A 21,121-nucleotide genomic window follows, 5' to 3' on the forward strand; every position below is an offset into this window, starting at 1 on the left:
ATGTTTAACATATATTAGATTACTTGTCATTTAGGGGAAAGGATGGGAAAAAGAAGAAAGAAAAATTTGGAACACAAGGCTTTGCAAAGGTGAATGTTGAAAATTATCTATGCATATGTTTTGAAAATAAAAAGCTTTAATAAAAAATAAATAAAAATAAAAAAAGAGAATTATGTTCCAGTTATTTTGTAAAGAATATAGGAAGATATTCCTCTGCTGACTATGTAGGGATTGGGCTCCTGTGGACTGAGTGAGGACCACAATAATAGGACTAACAAAAAAGTCACTACTATAATACATTCCATAATGTCGAAATTATAGTTCCATATCTCTTTCTATAATGTATATATAAGATTGTGTTCACTATTTAGTACTTTTAAAATTAAAAATGATATCCTGTTGAATGAATTGCCTACTAGAAATGTATCAAGGAAAAAGCTGTAACTATTTAAAACAAAACCTCTATTGTCTTTTTCATGAAAAGAACATGTTTCAAGGCTATTCCCTTTGGCAATCTTCAAGTTAGTTTTAGATAAAAGAACTTCTTAGCATATACTTTGTTGTTTTTCTGCTTACTCCTATAAATTATTGCAATTTCATTATTTTGCCTTATATTCCTAAATGCTGGGAAGATCTCTCTCTGTTTCAAAAATGAAGATAATGTTTATCTGTGTTCAAGTGAACTAATTTCCTGTAGGACACTAGATATACTAGTTGCTTGATATAACAGTTTCTGCATTTGAAGGAGAGATAGGAAAGATGAACTTTCCTGAGGAATGCCATCTGCATTTCATTTAGCTAATCACTGCCCATGAATCCTTGGGAACTAAGGAGTTGAAACATACCTGATATGCTTCAGAGATGGGACCTTTTGCATGTGATGGGAATCATTGAGGGCCCAATCCTGAAAGAATGTGCAATATTCTTTGTCAGCTGCCATTCCAACTTGGAGGAGCCAGTCCCAAGGGTGACTGAAATATTATGGGAGATTAGGCAATGATAAAAACTCTGAAGCTGGAAAGATTACTGAAGCTAGGTACACAAAAAAGTTTTAAGATAATCTCTCACTCTCTTCCCAAGAAGTTTTAGAATGAGAAGGAAGAGATGCCAGAGGCCTCCGGGCTTGGGCACAAGTCACATCATCTACCTATGTGGCTACCCCGTGACTAGGATTGAGTAATATATTTTTGTTTTTTGTGTTTGTTTTTCTGTTTGTGTTGGTTGCTGACTATTCTGAGGTATAATCGACAAGGTGAAGATTATGGAGGTTCTAAGATCCTTTGGAAAGGTGGGAGAATCATCAGAAGCCTGACAACTTGAGTCACTAAGTGTGGTGGTAGCTTTAAGAGTTAATTATGACATTTTTACAGTCAAAGGTTCTGATAAAGGCCTCATTTTCAAAATATAGAGAACTGACTCTAATTTATAAGAAATCAAGCCATTCTCCAATTGATAGATGGTCAAAGGATATGAACAGACAATTCTCAGACAAAGAAATTGAAACTATTTATAGACATATGAAAATATGCTCCAAATCATTATTACTCAGAGAAATGCAAATTAAGACAACTCAGAGATATCACTACACACCTGTCAACATGCGGTGTTGGAGGGGATGTGGGAAAACAAGGACACTGATACGTTGTTGGTGGAATTGTGAACACATCCAGCCCTTCTGGAGAGCAATTTGGAACTATGCTCAAAAAGTTATCAAACTGTGCCTACCCTTTGATCCTGTAGTGTTTCTACTGGGCTTATATCCCAAAGAGATACTAAAGAAGGGAAAGGGACCTGTATGTGCCAAAATGTTTGTGGCAGCCCTGTTTGTAGTGGCTAGAAGCTGGAAACTGAGTGAATGCTCCTCAATTGGAAAATGGCTGGGTAAATTGTGGTATATGAATATTATGGAAAATTATTGTTCTGTAAGAAATGACCAGCAGGATGATTTCAGAGAGGCCTGGAGAGACTTACATGAACTGATGCTGAGTGAAATGAGCAGGGCCAGAAGATCATTATATTCTTCAACAACAATACTATATGATGATCAATTCTGATGGACGTGGCCATCTTCAACAATGAGATGAACCAAATCAGTTCCAATTGTTCAGTAATTAATAGAACCAGTTCCACCCAGGGAAAGAACTCTGGGAGATGACTATGAACCACTACACAGAATTCCTAATCCCTCTATTTTTGTCCACCTGCATTTTTGATTTCCTTCACAGGCTAATTGTACACTATTTCAAAGTCCGACTCTTTTTATATAGCAAAATAACTGTTTGGACATGTATACATACATTGTATTTGACTTATACTTTAACATATTTAACATGTATTGGTCAGCCTGCCATCCGGGGAAGGGGTGGGGGGAAAGAAGGGGAAAAGTTGGAACAAAAGGTTTTGCAATTGTCAATGCTGAAAAATGACCCATGCATATAACTTGTAAATAAAAAGCTATGATAAAAAAAAAAAAGAGTTGATTAGGGTGATGAGACTGTGCAGCATCTGGGTGACCTGATAGACCCATATGAGATAAGAGAGTATCCACCAGTAATGCTATGGCCAGAAATGAACCTGATGGGGACTTGGGAAGGGAGGCTGCCAGGATTCAGGAAGTACCCCATGACCATACATGTTCCCTACATTTCCTATATGTCTCAGTTCCTTTGTGCTTCTAGCTTGAGCTCACTTTCCAAAGGGACCAAGATTATGCAAGAGGGGAAGTGCCCCAATTTGAGCCTGGTAGCAATGTATGTCCACTACTATATACTGAGTAGGCACTGGGATGGAGGGGTGTGCCTCCTAGCTTGAGGAAATGCTTTTGTACTTTATTTTTATTGTTGTTTGGCCATTTTTCAGTCTTGTCTGGCTCTTTGGGACTCGAGACACTGGAGTGGTTTGCCATTTTACAGATAAGGAAATTGAGACAAATAGGATTAAGTGGCTTACCCACAGTCACACAGCTAGTAAATTTCTTAAGCTAAATTTGAATTTGGGAAGATGCTACCCCATATTCATATCTGACATTTCCTCCTCCTTCCCTCCCTCCCTCCTCCCCTTCTTTCCCTTCCTTCCTTCCTTCCTTCCTTCCTTCCTCCTTCCTTCCTTCCTTCCTTCCTTCCTTCCTTCCTTCCTTCTTCCTTCCTTCCTTCCTTCCTTCCTTCCTTCCTTCCTTCCTTCCTTCCTTCCTTCCTTCCTTCCTTCCTTCCTTCCTTCCTTCCTTCCTTCCTTCCTTCCTTCCTTCCTTCTTTTTCTGCTGAGGCAATTGGGCTTAAGCGACTTGCCCTGGGTCACACAGCTAGGAAGTGTTAAGTATCTGAGATCAGATTTGAACTTAGGTCCTCCTGACTCCAGGGCTAGTGCTCTATCCACTGCACCACCTAGATGCCCCCATATCTGACTTTTCATGACTCCATTTATTTATTTTTTTTGAGCAAAGACACTGGAGAGATAGTTCCTTTCCCACCTCAGTTTACAGATAAGAAACTGAAGCAAACAGTGTTGAGACTTGCCCAGGATTGCCAGTGTCTGTGGCTGAATTTGAACTGTAGGCCTGGCATTCTATTTACCATGCCATCTATATGGATGGAGCCCCAGGTTTCTGGGCTGCCTGATACCTGATTGGTGCTGTACCCTTCCTGATATGTCTGGGAATTGCTGCCTCATCCCAACTAGTTACTCTAAGACTGCAGGTCTCTGTGCTGCTCAGAAGGTAAAAAGCGACCTTGGATGCTGTCCCCCAATCAGAAGTATTACCATACCTACTAGACCTGCTAGACCTACAGCCATTTCTTCCTTTCTCTGTCCTTCCCTCGCAGCTGACCCAAGACTGCAGGTCTCTTGTGCTATTCAGATGGCTGGTGGAGATCAAACTGGAGACATAGTCCCAGGAAACTTTCCCTATTACTTTCAGCTTTCCCAAGATCTTCACTGGCTACAAAGCATATCCTGCAACAAATCTCATTAAGACTAACTTCTCTGAAGGGACCTGTTTGATTCCACAAAATCATTCCCAAGAAGGCAATTGTGGCTAAAAATGGGATTATTAAAATGAGAATATAGATTCTCATTTTCAATGATATGCTACAAATCCTCAAAGTAACAACCCCTGACTCTTCTGAAAAAAGGAGTAAGGTAAATGACTACCTATATTTGGATTATGTTATTATTATTAGTGTGTTATGGTGGAAGGGAATAAGCATTTCTGTAGTGTCTACTAACTGTCTGGCACTGTGTTTTCTTTTTACAAGTAACTCATTTGATTTTCACAACAGTCCTGTGAGGTTGCTGCTATTACTATTCCCTTTTACAATTGGAAAACCAAAAACCAGAAGCTTGGGACAGTGCTCCTCCACCCTAGGAGTATAGCCCAGCTTTAATCTGAAGTTAAAAATCAAGAAATAGGCTGAGAAAATGAGAAAAACTACAATCCCCTCCCAAACCCACTCACCATAAAAAAAGAACCTGATTAGAGAAAATTACTACAGTAACAGGGAAGATCAAAACACAAAACTCAGGAGATAGCAATGTCAAAATAGCTACATGCAAATTCTCTCTCTCTCTTTTTTTGCTGAGGTAATTGGAGTTAAGTGACTTGCTCATGGTCATACAGCTACATGCAAGAAAAATATCTCAGGCCTAAAAAGAATTCTTAGAAGATTTCAAACAGATTTTAAAAACCAAATAAGAGAGATCAAGAAAAAAAAGGGAAAACAAATGAATGATTTAAGAGAATCATGGAAAAAAAAGTCAATAACTTTGTAAAGGAGGTACCAAAAATGTTGAAGAAAATAACACCTTAAAAAAACAGCACAGGCCAAATGGTAAAAAAAAAAAAAGGCACAAAAATACACTGAAGAAAACTCCTTAAAAAACAGAATTGGTTCTTATATTTCAAATATATAAATGACTTTGTCAAATCCATAACATGAGTCCCTAACTGATAAATGGTCAAGTGATATGAACAGGCAGTTTTCCAATAAAGAAATCAAAACAATTTATAGTCATGTGAAAAATGCTCTACATCATTATTCATTAGAAAAATGCAAATTAAAACACAACTTTGAGATATCATTTTATATCTAGCAGCCTGGTTAAGGTGATTGAAGAGGAAAGTGACAATGTTGAAGAGAACATAGAAAAATTGGGACACAAATTCACTATTAGTGGAATTGTGAATTCATTCAACCATTTTGGAGAGCAATCTGGAATTATGCCCAAAGAGTTATTGAACTGCCTCTGACCCAGAAAATCCACTACTAGGTCTATTTTCCAAAAATGATTAGGGAAAAAGAGAAGAACCTAGGTATATTCTAAAATGTTTATAGCAGCTCTTTTTATTTTGGCAAAGAACTGAAAACTACCCATGAACTGGGCAATGGCTGATGTGCTATACTATTGTGATGGAATACTACTGTGCTATAAGAAATGGTGAACTCAGTAACCTTAGAAAAACAGTGGAAAACTTGCACAAAATAATGAAGAGTGGAGAGAGGATTCTGGGAAGAAGGTGGAGTAAGTTAGTAAATTTCAAACTCTCCAGATTTCCCCCCCAAACAGGAACAAATTTGTGCCTCAGGTTGAACACAGACTGGTGAAAAATCAAGGAGATTTGGGGCAGAACAGGGGTCCCTGAGCTGGGGATTAACCCAAGTGAAGTGCAAACACCTCCAGGCTAGCTTCACAGAAATGCCAAGTGGGAAGCCCTTGGGCTATCTGGGTGTGTCTGTAGCCTCAGCAGGAACCACATAGACTTTCACCTGCTAGACAGTTTGTCAGGGTTTGAGCCTGGAGGGAACCTCAGGCTGATTAGGAACAAGCCCAGTTGTGCTGCTGGGATGGGCCCTGAGCGAGAAAGTGAAGAAGCAGTAAGGCAGGAATGCTGCTGGCTGTGGGCACTTGCAGGAGGGGGAGCTCTTGGTTTGGGGTTCCTGGTCAGAGGGGAAAACTGAAGGGAAATTTGAGGTGCCATTCCCCCACCTCATGATTAGAGATGCTTACAATAATACCTCTTATTTAAAAAAAAAAAAAATGAACCGGCAAAGAAGAAATAACTCCATCACTGAAACATTTTATGGGAACAGGGAAGACCAAGGTTCATCTTCAGAGAAGAACATGTTAGTAAAAAAAAAAAAAAAAAAAAAGAAAAAAGAAAGAAAAGAAAAAGCTTCTATCCCCAAAGAGTACCGTGAAATGGCTTTCCACCTAGAGACAATTTATAAGATTTAAAAAAAATTTAAAAATCAAAAGAGAGACATTGAGGAAAAACTGAATAAAATAAAATAAAAACCATTCAGGAAAAACAAGATTATGTAAAAAAGTTAATCAATTAGAAAAGGAGGTACAGAATCTCAAAGATGAAAATAATTCTTTGAAAATTAGAATTGGGCAAGGGGAAGCCAGTGAAGCTATGACAGACCAAGAAATAGTAAAACAGACTATAAAGAATGAGAAAAAAAATAGAACAAAATGAGAAACAAGAAAAAAAAAAACAGATCTGGAGATCAAGAAGAGAAATTATAAGAATAATTGGACTGCCTGAAACTTATGACCAAAAAGAGAATCGTGACTCAAAAATGCAGGAAATAATCCAAGAAAAATTTTCCTGGAGTGACAGAACATGAGTGGAAAGTAGAAATAGAAAAAAAACTACCAATCACTACCTCAAAGAGATCCTTTGTGGAAAAAACAAAATTTGAAACCCCCCAGATCAAAGAGAAAAATTTGCAAGAAACAAGAAAAAACAATTCCAACACACTAGAGTTACAATTAGAATTGTAGAGGACTTATCTGCAGATACAATAAAAGACCACAGGTCCAAAAATCATATCTACTGAAAATCAAAAGAACTAGGCCTATTGCCATAAAATATCACATCTGACCAAAATTATCTATAACTTTGAATGTGAAAAACGAACATTTAACGAACTTGCAGATTTTCAAGACTTTCTATGATCCAAACCTGAACTTAACAGAAAAATTAACATATAAGAGCCAATATCAAAGATCAATTTTAAGGAATTAAACACAGACAAACTGTTTAAGTGTAGACAAATTTCTTTTATATATATTCTATGTTTAAGATTCACATCAACAATAGGGTAGCTCAAAAGAAAGACTGGTAGAGTTAAGGTAAAAATAGTAATCATGTTACACAAATGAGATGCAGAGGAAGAATAGACATAGAGGCATTAGAAGGAGGGGAGGGCTGGTAGTTCTGAAAACCTACTCACATTGGGAATGAATTCAAGTAGGGGACACTACATATATACCATGAAAGGTATAGCACCCTCCAAAATCTGTGAAGAAGGGATGGGTGGGTGGGGAAAGAAAGGGTGAGGGAGGGAAGGAAACAAGAAAGGGATCCATAGATGGGGGGAGTAACAGCAATATTGTTTTAAGAATGACTTGGAGCAAATAAGTCATTTTGACTATTATAAACACCCAAATTAATTATAAAGGATATATTTTAAAAGATACTATCTATATCCAGAGGAAAAACTAACACATATTAGTATGTATAGAATAGTTTTACACACACCCACACTCACACATCCACACACCCTTATTTGGGGTATGGTAGCCATCTCTAAATGGGGAAGGGGGAAGAGGGAAGAAAAAAAGCAAAGAAAAAAAAATTTACATGATAAATTTATTATATATTTAAAAGAAATAGTTGTGTATAATAGATTTGCAGTTTTATGTGCAATAACCTTTTTTATTATACTATATTATGGAAATGCTTGTGTTATTCCATATATTAAAAGTAAAATAAATTGCAATTTAAATAAAGCAAAATTCGCTAAATGAAAAAAAAATGTATAAAACTCACTAAAGAAAAGTGAGTTTCTGTTACTGTTTAACAGTTACTGTTTAAAAAGTACTGGGCTTATATCCCAAAGAGATCTTAAGGGAAGGGACCTGTATGTGCAAGAATGCTTGTGGCAGCCCTCTTTGTAGTGGCTAGAAACTGAGTGGATGCCCATCAATTGGAGAATGGCTGAATAAATTGTGGTATATGAATGTTATGGAATATTATTGTTCTGTAAGAAATGACCAGCAGGAGGATTTCAGAAAGGCCTGGAGAGACATGAACTGATGCTGAGTGAAATGAGCAGGGCCAGGAGAGCATTATATACTTCAACAACAATACTATATGATGATCAATTCTGATGGACGTGGCCATCTTCAACAATGAGATGAACCAAATCAGTTCCAATAGAGCAGTAATGAACTGAACCAGCTACACGCAGCGAAAGAACTCTGGGAAATGAGTATGAACTATTATATAGAATTCCCAATCCCTCTATTTTTGTCTGCCTGCATTTTTTATTTCCTTCACAAGCTAATTGTACATTATTCCAAAGTCCAATTCTTTTTGTGCAGCAAAATAACTGTATGGACATGTATACATATATTGTATTTAACATATACTTTAACATTATTTAATATGTATTAGTCAACCTGCCACCTGGGGGAGAGGATGGGGGGAAGGAGGGGAAAATTGGAACAAAAGGTTTTGCAATTGTCAATGTTGAAAAATTACCCATGCATATATCTTGTAAATGAAAAGCTATAATAAAAAAATGTAAAAAAAAAAAAAAAGTAGAACTGGACAAATGAAAAGAAGGTACAAAAGCTCACTAAATAATTCCTTAAAAACTAGAATTGGGCAAATGTAAGCTAATGACTGTAAAACATCAAGAAACAAAAAACACAGAGAAAAAAAAAGAGAACAGAATGGGAAATATCTTTATTAAACAACTGATCTGGGAAATAAATCCAGGGGAGATAATTTAAGAATTATTTGACTACCTGAAAGCCATGATCAAGGAAAAAGACTAGCTATCACATTTCAAGAGTATTAAGAAAAAACTGCCCTGATATCCTAGAACCAGAGAATTAAAATAGAAATTGATCATCTTCTGAAAAAGATCCAAAAATGAAAAGTTCAGGAATCCAGAATTCCTAGGTAAAAAGGAAAACAAAGCAGCCCAGAAAGAAACAATTCAATTATCATGAAGCCACAGTCAGGATCAAATAAGATTTAGCTGCTACTAAATTAAAGGATCAGGGTCTTGGACCCAAGATTCCATATCTTGGAATATGATATTCCAGAAGGTAAAGGAACTATGATAACAACCCAAAATCACCTACTTATAAAAATTAAGTGTAATCCTTCAGGGGAAAGACTAATATTTAATGAAATAGAGAACTTTTAAGTAGAATGCTTGAAATGTCCAGAATGTCCAGAGCTGAATATAAAATCTAACTTTCAAACATAAGGCCCAAGAGAATACAAAAGTAAATATGAAAGAGAAATAAGCAATTAAGGTTAAGCTTTTCTATATGGAAAGTTATTTATTATTCTTAAAAGCTTTCTCATTATTAGGGCAGTTAGAAGGAGTAGACATAGATAGAAGGCAAAAAATAAATAAATAAAATCAATGGGTGAGAAAAAAAGAGATGCATTGGAAGAAAGGGAAAGGGAGAGACAATGAGGTAAATTATTTGATATAAAAGGCACAAAAGATCTTTTATAGTGAAAGGGAAGATGGGAGAGATGGAGAGGAACGAACCTTATTCTCATTGGAACTAGCTCAAAGAGGGATTAACATATACATTCAGTTGGGAATAGAAACCTTTCTTAGTACATAGGAAAGTAGGAGGGGAAGAGGATAAAATAAGGGTGGGGGGGATGATAGAAGATAGGGTAGACTGGGGGAGGTAAAAGTCAAAAATAAAATACTTTTGAGAATGGACATGGTGAAATGATTAAGGATGAAATACATAGTAATTAAACTGAAAAAAATTTTTTTACAATGTTTCTCTGGTAAAGACCTCATTTCTCAAATATAAAGAAAATGAAGTCAAATTTATAGAAACAAGAGCCATTTCTCAATTGATAAATAGTGAAAGAATAGGAACAGGCAGTTTTCAGATGAAGTAATCAAAGCTGTCTATAGTTATATGAAAAAAATCCCTAAATCATTATTAGAAAAATGTAAATTAAAACAAATTGGAGCTACCCTCCCACAACTATCAGACCGGCTAATAAGACAGGAAAGAAATGACAAATGTTGGATTTGGAAAATGGAAGTATTAATGATGAACTGTTGGTGAAGTTAAATACTAATACAACCATTCTGTAGAGCAATTTCAAACTATTCTCAAAGAACTATAAAACTGTGCATACTCTTTGATCAAGCAATAACCACTCACTAAGTCTGTATCCCAAAGAGGTTAACAAAAAAAAAAAAAAAAAAAAAAAGGAAAAGGACCTATATATGTACAAAAATATTTATAGCAACTCTTATAATGGTGGCAAAAAATTGGAAATTGAGGGGATGTCTATCAATAGGGGATGACTGAAAAAGTTGTGATGATATGATTGTGATGGAATTCTATTGTGCTCTAAGAAAGATGAACAGAATGCACTAAAAAAAACTTGGAAAGACATCAACTGATGCAAAATGAAATGAGAATCAAGAGAGTACTGTGTAAAGTAATAGCAGTATTATACAATGATAACCATAAATGACTTACCTGAAAATCTCAGCAAAAAAAGATCCAAGATAATTCTGAAAGACTTATGAAAAAATATCATCAACATCCAAAGAAAGAATTGATAGTGTCTGACTGCAAATCAAAACATACTTTTTTTTAATTATAGCTTTAAATATGTTAAAGTATAAAAACATACTTTTAAAAACTTTTTTTTTGGCTTTTGGGGGGCAGTAAGAAGGGGAATTCTGCTTCAATATGACTACAATGAAAATGTTTTGCATAACTGAACATTTATAACCTTTATCAAATTGTTTGCCTTCTCAATTCAGAGAAAGGAGAGGAAGCGGGAAAGAGAATTTGGAACTCAAAATTTTTAAAAAGGAAAGTAAAAAATTGTTTTTACATGTAATTGGAAAAAATATTTTTTCAAAATAATTAAAAAATCCAGCTCTTTTTTCTTCTCTCTTCCTTCCTTCACCTTTCCCCTAAACTCCATTTGAGAAGAAAAACAAACCTGTTACTAATATGTATAGTTCAGCTATGTCTAGGAAGAAGAGAGAAAAAAGGAACATATGACGAAGAGAAAGTTTGTTTTATCCTCTTGGCTTGAAATGAGAAAGCCTTATTAAGGATATTATGGGATCACAGAGTTTAAACAATGGTGATGGCTCGGCAGCATCATGGATGGCAGATAGAGGTGGCAAACAGGTGGCAAACAGTGGAGTGCTTGATAGAAAAGACACTGGACTTTTACCTCCTATGGGAATGGCACTGTGGGTTACTTATTGGTGTTATGAATCTTTCTAAACTGAGAAAAATCATTATGTGGGAAGGGAAGAAGGAAAAATGTAGTACTTAACCTGCAATTGAGAGAGATAGTAAATGTTCTTTGTCTAAGAGGCTGGAATGCTAGCCCCATCTCTGTTAATTACTGCCCTAAATATATACTGTGTTTAAAGGCTGATTGGAAATCTTGGTTTGCTTGCAAGAGGGAAACTGAACTTATCCTAGGAAGAAAAGTAGAAATGAGTCAGATTCTGATTTTCCCCAGAGAGATTCTGGATGAGAACACAAATATTAATTATTGAGAATTTCTAAGATTAAATCTGGGTCTACATATGTCCAGATGCTTTGATAAGCAAGGAATGAGATAAATGTTTTTGCTTTGGTTGTGAGGTTCCAGTCAAGACTACTGTTATTAATGACTTATTTTCCATTGATTTCCAGTGAGAAAGTAAAGATGATACTAGTCTCTATTATTTATCTTAGTAGAGTTTAAGTCTACTGAGGGAAAGGACCTTATACATGTTCCTTAGAAAATCAAATTCCCTTTGAATGTCCAAATATGTGAATTAAAATGGAGACAATAAAAACAAGCCTTCCACAAAACTGATTTTATTTTATTTATACATAGCTTTTTAGGGCCAAAAACAATCACAATATGGGGGAAGAACAGTTACTAGATAGCTCTCTGAAGAAGCACTGCTTTAGAGTTTTCAAAAATTAGTTGTTCAGGAATGAAGTTAATGAAAAATGAGTGGGGAGCTTAGGGAGGAAGCGAGAGAGAGGGAGTGAAGCCTTTCTAGCAAAGTTTTCACCACTCTCTGATAGACTATGCCAGTGCCCCTTTCCTTCAAATTAGACAATCTCCACCAACTCTGTTAAAAACTGAAATGACATACATAAAAAACAACAGGTTTACTGAACCACAAAAAACTGGACTGAATGTAGACCATAATTTACTCTTAACACATCTTTGAGAGTCGTGGAGTGCCAGTGGTGTAGGACCAGGCCTGGACAAGGTGCGTGATGGCTGCTGGACCCCCTCGCCCCAGGAAATGCTGCTCGTCACGTGGCAAGCGGCATCATTCGTCTCATTTTCATCGCCTGCTTGCTGGTCTCGATGTTACCTGGGAGGTCTCTGTGCTTCGTTTGTGCAACGCGGCAGCTAAAACTTCCTCTAGGAAACTGACAAACAAATACGAGATTATGAAAAGAAATCATACTTTCCAAATAAGTTCTCCTACCGGGTCATAAATAAGAACTAACAGCTGATTTGTTATTTTGTTTTAGCCTCGACCTTGGCACCTCTCCTATGACACTTCTGGGGCTCAATTCACCAGATATATATAATTCAAAACCCATATGATAATTCTGGATTTCCAATCTAAGTTTCCAAAAGATTATTTCCTTTATCCTTTACTGCAAATATAAATGGAACTCTAGGAGAGAAGGACGCCCATTGTGGGCCCCTCTGTAACTTAGGGGATGCTTAGATATTATTCTTACCTATGCTTTTCTTAATAGGAACAATTTCATAGCAGGTAAGTTAAAGGGTAAGAGGAATGGTTGATTATCTTTATTATTATTATTTATTAGGCTTTTCCATTTTTGCAGTGTCAGGAAATACCCAGAATGGTACTAGGCAGGCTAGAAAGCCAACCTTTGAAACTACTGTGAATAAGATAGCAGTGGGGGGTGGGGGAACAGGAGAAGATGCCATCCGATCATTATACTAGCCTACTTATAGCTCAGTGCACTAGATACTCCATCTCTGGTGCCCATGTTTTGCCCTGGCTGCCTCCTATTCCTGAAATGTTCTTTATCCCTTCTCACTTCTGTGTTTTACTTTCCCTGGCTTCCTTCAAGACTCAGCTCAAATCTCACCTTCCCCCTCCCCCATCTGCTAATGCCTTCCTCTCTGATATCACCCTCTGTACCTAGCTCGTAGCCAGCTACTTACATGTTGTCTCCCTCTTTGGAATTGGGAACTTCTCCAGAACAGGGCTCCCCACCACACTTCCTTTGTATTCCCATAGTCACAGAATTTAGCACACTGCCAGGCACCCAGTAAGCATTTATTAAATGCTCATTGCCCGACTGCCCCCATATGGATATTCAGCTACTTCTGCTACCAAATTGATTAGAAATGCAATAATACAATGAGTGGGAGTCAAAGAAAAGTAGATTTAGACCCGATGTCTTAAAACACTAACAATTATGGTTGTCTAAATGTAGAATAGGCTCCCTGGAAAGAAAATGGGCTCCTTTTTGCCTGGAGGTCTCTGAGTTAACACTGAATGACCAGAATCACAGAATCTAGGGGTTGCTTTGGAAGGAGCCTCAAAAATCATCTAATCTATTCTGTGCCCTGAATAAGAATCAATTCTACAACATACTTGGCAAGGGGCCATCTAGCCCTGGCTTGAAAAATGCCAGTAAATGGGAAGCCAATTACTCCCAAGGCAGCCTATTTTATCTTGGGACAACTCTAATTTTTAGAGTTGTTTTTTTTGGTCTTTTAATATTGAGCCTAAGTATCCCTGAAACTTGTACCCACTGCTTATACCAAGTCTCATTCATCTTCCACATGACCGACTTCTTTAAATGCAAGAAAACACTTAGCATGTTTCTTCCTTATCTGTCCCCTTTCCCCCCACTTCCAAATCTTTCCTCCATTAAACAGATCCAAGCCAACCCTCATATAGCAAGCATGACCTTGATATTTTTAACATCCTGGTTGTTCTTTTCTGCAAAATTTAAAGCTTAATTTTTTTTTTTAATGTGCTGCACAGAATTGAACACAACACTCTAAATGTATTCTAAGAAGGACAGAAAATACAGGAACTTCTCTAGTGCTCCAGACATGATGGTCTCAATCAAAATGACATTAACTTTTTAGGCTGAGTTATCACTCTACATGATGAGGTGGCGCAGTAGATGGAGTGTTGGGTCTGGAGTTAAGACCAACCTCCGTGAGTTCAAATCTGCCCTCAGACATTTCCTAGCTGTGTGACTCTGAACAAGTCATTTAGGCCATTTTACTTCAATTTACCCTTTTGTATGTTGAACTGGAGAAGGAAATGAAAAACCACTCCAGTGTCTCTACCAAGAAAACCCCAAATGGGGTCACCAGGAGTCAGTCATGATTGAACAACAACAAATCAGCCTCCTGACTCCTGTTGAGTTTGCAATCCCACTCAGCACCCTTCCCTCTCAACCTTTTTTCTGATATGCTATGGTTAATTAGACATGTCACCAACATGTCATTGTGAAACTGATTTTTTGAACCCAAGTTTAGGAAATATTTATTTCTCTTAAATTTTATAATATATTCTGCCCAAGTTTTAGTCAACAAGCTATTTTTAAAAGGGCCTACTATGTGCCAGTACCATAATGCTAGGGATATGAAGAAAGGACAAAGACAATTCTTGTTCTCTTAGAATTTAATGGGGAAGACAACACGCAGAATAACTATGTACACACAAGACAGGCACAGGATGCACTGGACACAATCCACAAGTGTAAGGAAATAGAATGAAGGGGGATCAGAATAGGCTTCTTGCAGGAGAGTCTTCAAGGTGAAGCTTTAAGGAAGCCAGGGAAGTAGAGAGATGGATATGAGAAAACAGATAGTTCCAGAAATGGGAGACAGCAAGAGAAAAGGCAGGATCAGCAGTGTCAAGGCTGCAGGGAAATGAAGGAGGATGAGGACTGAAAAAAGGCCACTAGATTGGGTGATGAGGAGATCATCGATAAAAGGCCAGATTGCCAATTTAAGAAGGGAATGAGAGAAAAGTCAGTGGAGGTGTAGATTATACACAGGTTCTTGAGATCTAGCTATAAGAGGGAGAAGAGTTGTAAAATAAAAGCTAATCTGTCAAGATCTTCTTGGACCTTGATGTAATCCAGTGTATTGACTATCTTTTTTTTTTTTTTTTTAAGCAGGGTGTTATCTACAAATATGAGAAGCCCACCATTCATTGCTTTATCCAAATCACTGATTAAAAAAAAATGTTAAAACTGCATAGGGTCAAAAAAGATTCTCTCTTGTCTCAATTCTTACCTAGCCCAGTCACTGAATGGTGCTGCCTCAGACCAATTGAGGTCTGCAAGGTGGGGAGAAGAACCTTAATTTAGAGAAGCCAAGGTCATCCCCTGCACCCAGGGTTGTACCAGGCATTTTGACTTTGTCTTGTCACTGAACTTTGATGACTTTGGAGGAGAGACCAAGGCTGGGGACTTTGAGCAACCCTAACTCCCTCAAATCCAGTTTACTTGAAAGTCAAGATATCATCCTTGTGATGTTGGCGGTCTTCACGAATTAAGGATAAACAACAAGTAGAGATCCTTGGAGCTCTCCACTAGAAGCACTCTTGTAAGCTGACCCTTAATTAATTAATTAAAGACTACTGGTTAGGTATAGCCATTTAATGAAGTGTGATGATCTGGCACAGCATCTCTTCATTTTGTCTATAAGAACAGCACAGAGAGACACTTAAATGCTTTGCTAAAACACAGATCAACTGTTTTTACAACATTCCTTTAATCTGCCAGTCTTGTCTATCAAGGTCAGTGTTTTAAGAAGCTACAATTCTGTCCATGGGAAGCATTCTCTCCAACAATGCACATCGTAATCAGACTAGAATTTATGGTTTTAGAGGTGAAGTGACTTGTTCTATGATGACACAATAGTAAAGGGTCAGTGAGTCAAGATATTCCTGACTCCAAGATCCAGCACTCTATCCACCAGACCACACTGCCCTTCCACTACTATTCTAGTAATCGTGTCCAAAAGGAAATGAACCAAGCCTGCTGTGACCTGTTCTTGACGAAGCCATGATGGTGGTTCCCTTTTCTAAATGTTTACTAACAGCCCCTTTAACAATATATTCCAGAATTTTGCTAGGAATTAAAGTTAAGTTCACTGGCCTATAGTATGCAGACTCTGCCTTTTACTCCTTTCTGAAAATTAGGACAACACCTGCCACTGAGTTCTGTGGCTGTTGGGAACACAATATGTTATTTTGCTTTACTTCTGGCAAATCTTTTCTTCTCTTCTTGTGAGAAGATGATGGTAATTCAAGGAAACTGAGAGGCAGTTGCTGTTCTCTGACTTCTCCCATCCTCCCCCACCCCCTCTCCACTGAGAGGCCATTGCATTGTCTGATCTCTCCTCTTCCCTCTGCCTTCAATTTATTTCATTCCTGGTCCACAAGCAACACCTGTGTCAGTAAAGGCTGCTTTGCAACCCCTTCAGATGTTCACAGCTGTGGAGGCTCTCAGAGAATTGACCTGCCCCTTACAATACCCTTAGGCATGGTCCCTAAAATGCGGCACCTTCTCAGTTCTCCACAGTTGTTCAATAATTATTAATAGTGAGTCAGTAATCACATGTGCTGGTTTTTCAACCTCCCTCCCCAAACATAGCTTCTTTGAGTCTAATGATGTGAAATAATCAATGATGTCTGGATATTCTGTTACCACCTTCCTATTTATCTTATGTATCAAGTCCCTAGTAGCAAGTTTTCTTTAGCTTTTCCAGTTGAAATATTATTCTCCTTGTTAGTAAAAACATTAAGTAATTTTGTCTTCTTTGTTGCTGATTTTCATTGTTCAATTTGCTGTGAGCAGTAGCAAGGTTTTATCTTTGATTTTCTTTTTTCCTCACTGTACAAAGATATATATTTTTTAAAGTCCCCTTTTTGTTTGTCCTTAGTATTCATTTTGAACTCTAGCTTTCCTGGGATTATTTGTACAGAACCATGTCACTATTTGTATTCGTCCTCAGTTATCTGTTTTTGCTTCTCTCTTCTTAAATATCTTTTTTTTTAAAAAATAACTTTTTATTGCCAGAACCCATGCCAGGGTAATTTTTTACAGCATTATCCCTTGTATTCACTTCTGTTCTGATTTTTCCCCTCCCTCCCTCCACCCCCTCCCCCAGATGGCAAGCAGTCCTTTACATGTTGAATAGGTTACAGTATATCCTAGATACAATATATGTGTGCAGAACCGAACAGTTTTCTTGTTGCACAGGGAGAATTGGATTCAGAAGGTATAAATAACCTGGGAAGAAAAACAAAAATGCAAGCAGTTTATATTCACTTCCCAGTGTTCTTTCTTTGGGTGTAGCTGCTTCTGTCCATCCTTGATCAATTGAAATTGAATTAGCTCTCTTTATCGAAAAGATCCACTTCCATCAGAATACATCCTCAAACAGTATAGTTGTTGAGGTATATAATGATCTCCTGGTTCTGCTCATTTCACTCAGCATCAGTTCATGGAAGTCTCGCCAGTCCTCTCTGTATTCATCCTGCTGGTCATTCCTTACAGAACAATAATATTCCACAACGTTCATATACCACAATTTACTCAACCATTCTCCAATTGATGGGCATCCATTCATTTTCCAGCTTCTAGCCACTACAAACAGGGCTGCCACAAACATTAAATATCTTAAAAAAAAAAAAAAACTGAAGAGTTGATGAATTGAATCCCAGAATATCTACAGAAACAAGTTTAGACAGCATTCTTTTTTCTCTCCTATTTGGAATTATTTCTTTTTGTATCTTCAGAATTTCAGTCTTGAGATCTTTTCATCCTACTTCCCCACAGAATAATCCTTACATACCCTTTCTCTGAATCCACTGGAAATTCTCTAAAGATATATAGAATACTGTAGTAAAATCATGCTTTTCTTCTCTCTCACATACTCTAAGATGAGCAGGTCACTTCCCTCTAGATTCCCACCAGTCTAAGTCAGCAATAATTTCTTTGTGTTTGATGAGAATCAGGTTCAGGACAATAGTAATTCTCATTGGCTCCTCTACTTTAGCTGCTCAACGTTTTCTGTTGAATTCAAAGTAAACAAAGTTCCTGAGGCTGCAGGAAAGTACTGAAGTAGCTTGAATAATTAGAAAAAAAGAAAGAAAAAAAGTGGTTTCTTGGCTTTATTTTTGGTGTTTTGCTTTTGTTTTTTACACACACATACACACAGACAGACAGACAAACAGACAGCTATATCTATTCTTAAGCAGCTTGCTAAGGAGAGGGAGCAAAAAAGGAGGAGACGGGAAATGGGCTCAGATGCACTTTAGAAATGGGGAGTGTAAAGAAGACCCAGGACGAGTCCTGCTGGGCTTGCTGACCTCCCTCACAGGTAATGTTGCACCAGCAACCTAGCCAGTTCCTGCGTGCTCTGAGGATTTATATACTGTGGCCATGAATGGATGAGAAGTTGGCCACCATGGCCTGGGCCTGACAGGATAGGGCCAGGAGGGGAGGGAGGGGTGGGGGTGGGGGAGTTGAGTGGGAGGGTGTTGATACCTTAAAGTACATAGCACCCTTCATAGGAGCTGTTGCTGGAGGTGGGACCCAGCTGCTCTACGTGAACCACTAGCAGGACTGCTTCTCTTCTGTTGTTCCTGCTTCTGGTGATGAGGTAAAGAAAGCTTAGCAGTGACTCCTGAGCTGCCTTTCAGGCACTGGGCTGTGGCAGATACCATCAGTGACTGAGCCACTTTTGTACAGAAGATCACAGAAACATACCCCACATCAATAGAAAACGTTGAGACTTTTTGGGGTTTGGTTTCTCCTCTTTGCTTAGGACAGAATTATAATGACCAAATGTATGTTTGTTAGTAGTAGAAAGAAAGCCAGCAACAAACTCAGGAAGCTCTAAGTTCATGCCTTCTCGCTGACATATGCAACAGGATCACTGAATCTGCAGAGAATGCGTGGGTCTGCAGGAGTAGAGGAAGCTTCCTCACTTGGGAGTGCCTTCTCATAAAATCCCAGGTCTGGTCTCTGCCCTTTCCTTCTGATTAATACACTTCTTGGAGATGTTTTAGACCAGAGGCCATCTTCAGACCTTTCCAGCTAGAAGGGAAGCAACAAACTGGGAAAACATTTTCACAGTTAAAGGTTCTGATAAAGGCCTCATTTCCAAAATATATAGAGAACTGACTCAAATTTATAAGAAATCAAGCCATTCTCCAATTGATAAATGGTCAAAGGATATGAATAGACAATTTTCAGAGGATGAAATTGAAACTATTACCACTCATATGAAAGAGTGTTCCAAATCATTATTGATCAGAGAAATGCAAATTAAGACAACTCTGAGATACCACTACACACCTGTCAGATTGGCTAAGATGACAGGAAAAAATAATGATGAATGTTGGAGGGGATGCGGGAAAACTGGGACACTATTGCATTGTTGGTGGAGTTGTGAACGAATCCAACCATTCTGGAGAGCAATCTGGAATTATGCCCAAAAAATTATCAAATTGTGCATACCCTTTGATCCAGCAGTGTTTCTATTGGGCTTATATCCCAAAGAAATACTAAAGAAGGGAAAGGGACCTGTATGTGCCAAAATGTTTGTAGCAGCCCTGTTTGTAGTGGCTAGAAACTGGAAAATGAATGGATGCCCATCAATTGGAGAATGGCTGGGTAAATTATGGTATATGAATGTTATGGAATATTATTGTTCTGTAAGAAATGACCAGCAGGATGAATACAGAGAGGACTGGCGAGACTTACATGAACTGATGCTAAGTGAAATGAGCAGAACCAGGAGATCATTATACACTTCGACAACGATATTGTATGAGGACATATTTTGATGGAAGGGGATTTCTTTGACAAAGAGATCTGAGTTTCAATTGATAAATGACGGACAAAAGCAGCTACACCCAAAGAAAGAACACTGGGAAACGAATGTGAACTATCTGCATTTTTGTTTTTCTTCCCGGGTTATTTATACCTTCTGAATCCAATTCTCCCTATGCAACAAGAGAACTGTTCGGTTCTGCAAACATATATTGTATCTAGGATATACTGCAACATATCCAACATATAAAGGACTGCTTGCCATCTAGGGGAGGGGGTGGAGGGAGGGAGGGAAAAAAAATTGGAACAGAAACGAGTGTCAATATAAAGTAATTATTAAATAAAAATTAAAAAAAAAAAAAGACCTTTCCAGCTTTAAAATTTTCTGATTCTGGGGCAAGCTGATGTAAACAGAACCAACTTCTATACAAAGGAATGAGAAACCACTGATCCTGTCAGGTGAAGTCTGTTTCATGGTCCATGCCTTGAATTTATCGATATTTTCAAAGGGCATAGGAGACTTCTTTGGTCAGTGAACCTGATTTCTATTCCCGGGGAAAATCTAGAATGGATCATTAAAGGAACAAGTGATGAAGAGCCAGAACAGGCAGCAATGGCTTCAACAAGAAACAGTCATGCTCACTAGTGGAATTGAACCACTCTGGAGAGCAATTAGGAACTATGCCCAAAGGGTTATCAAACTGTGCATACCCTTTGATCCAGAAGTGTTTCTACTGGGTTTGTATCCCAAAGGAATCATAAAGGAGGGAAAGGGATCCACACGTGCAAAAATGTTTGTAGTAGCTCTTTTTGTAGTGGCAAGAAACTGGAAACTGAGTGGATGTCCATCAGTTGGAGAATGGCTGAAAAACTTATGGTATATGAATGTTATGGAATATTAATGTTGTATAAGAAACGATCAGCAAGATATAAGGCCTAGAAAGATTTATATGAACTGATGCTGACTGAAGTAAGCAGAACCAGGAAAACACAGTATATAGTAACAGCAAAATTACGCAATGATCAACTATGACAGACTTAGCTCTTCTCAGCAATATGGTGATACAAAACAATTCCTATAGATTTGGAATAGAAAATGCCATCTGCAGCCAGAGAGAAAGCTATGGAGATTGAATGTGGATTGAAGCATAATGTTTTCACTTCTTTTGTTTGTTTTTTCTTTCTTGGAGTTTTTTGTTAGGATTTTTCTTTCACA

The 21,121-nt window shown here is 37.7% G+C and overlaps 1 protein-coding gene across 1 annotated transcript in view; it reads right to left on the reverse strand.

Moving 5' to 3' along the window:
• Positions 1–11,885: 11,885 nt before the first annotated feature.
• VPS45 (vacuolar protein sorting 45 homolog) overlaps positions 11,886–21,121 on the reverse strand; it is a 74,026-nt gene continuing 64,790 nt past the window's right edge. Inside the window, exon 15 of the mRNA XM_051992777.1 lies at positions 11,886–12,474. Within this exon, the coding sequence (XP_051848737.1) occupies positions 12,387–12,474 (88 nt within the window). The 3' untranslated portion in view covers positions 11,886–12,386. The remainder of the gene's footprint in view (positions 12,475–21,121) is intronic.

This window comes from Antechinus flavipes, chromosome 4 (genome assembly GCF_016432865.1).
Source record: "Antechinus flavipes isolate AdamAnt ecotype Samford, QLD, Australia chromosome 4, AdamAnt_v2, whole genome shotgun sequence".
Classification (NCBI taxonomy): domain Eukaryota; kingdom Metazoa; phylum Chordata; class Mammalia; order Dasyuromorphia; family Dasyuridae; genus Antechinus; species Antechinus flavipes.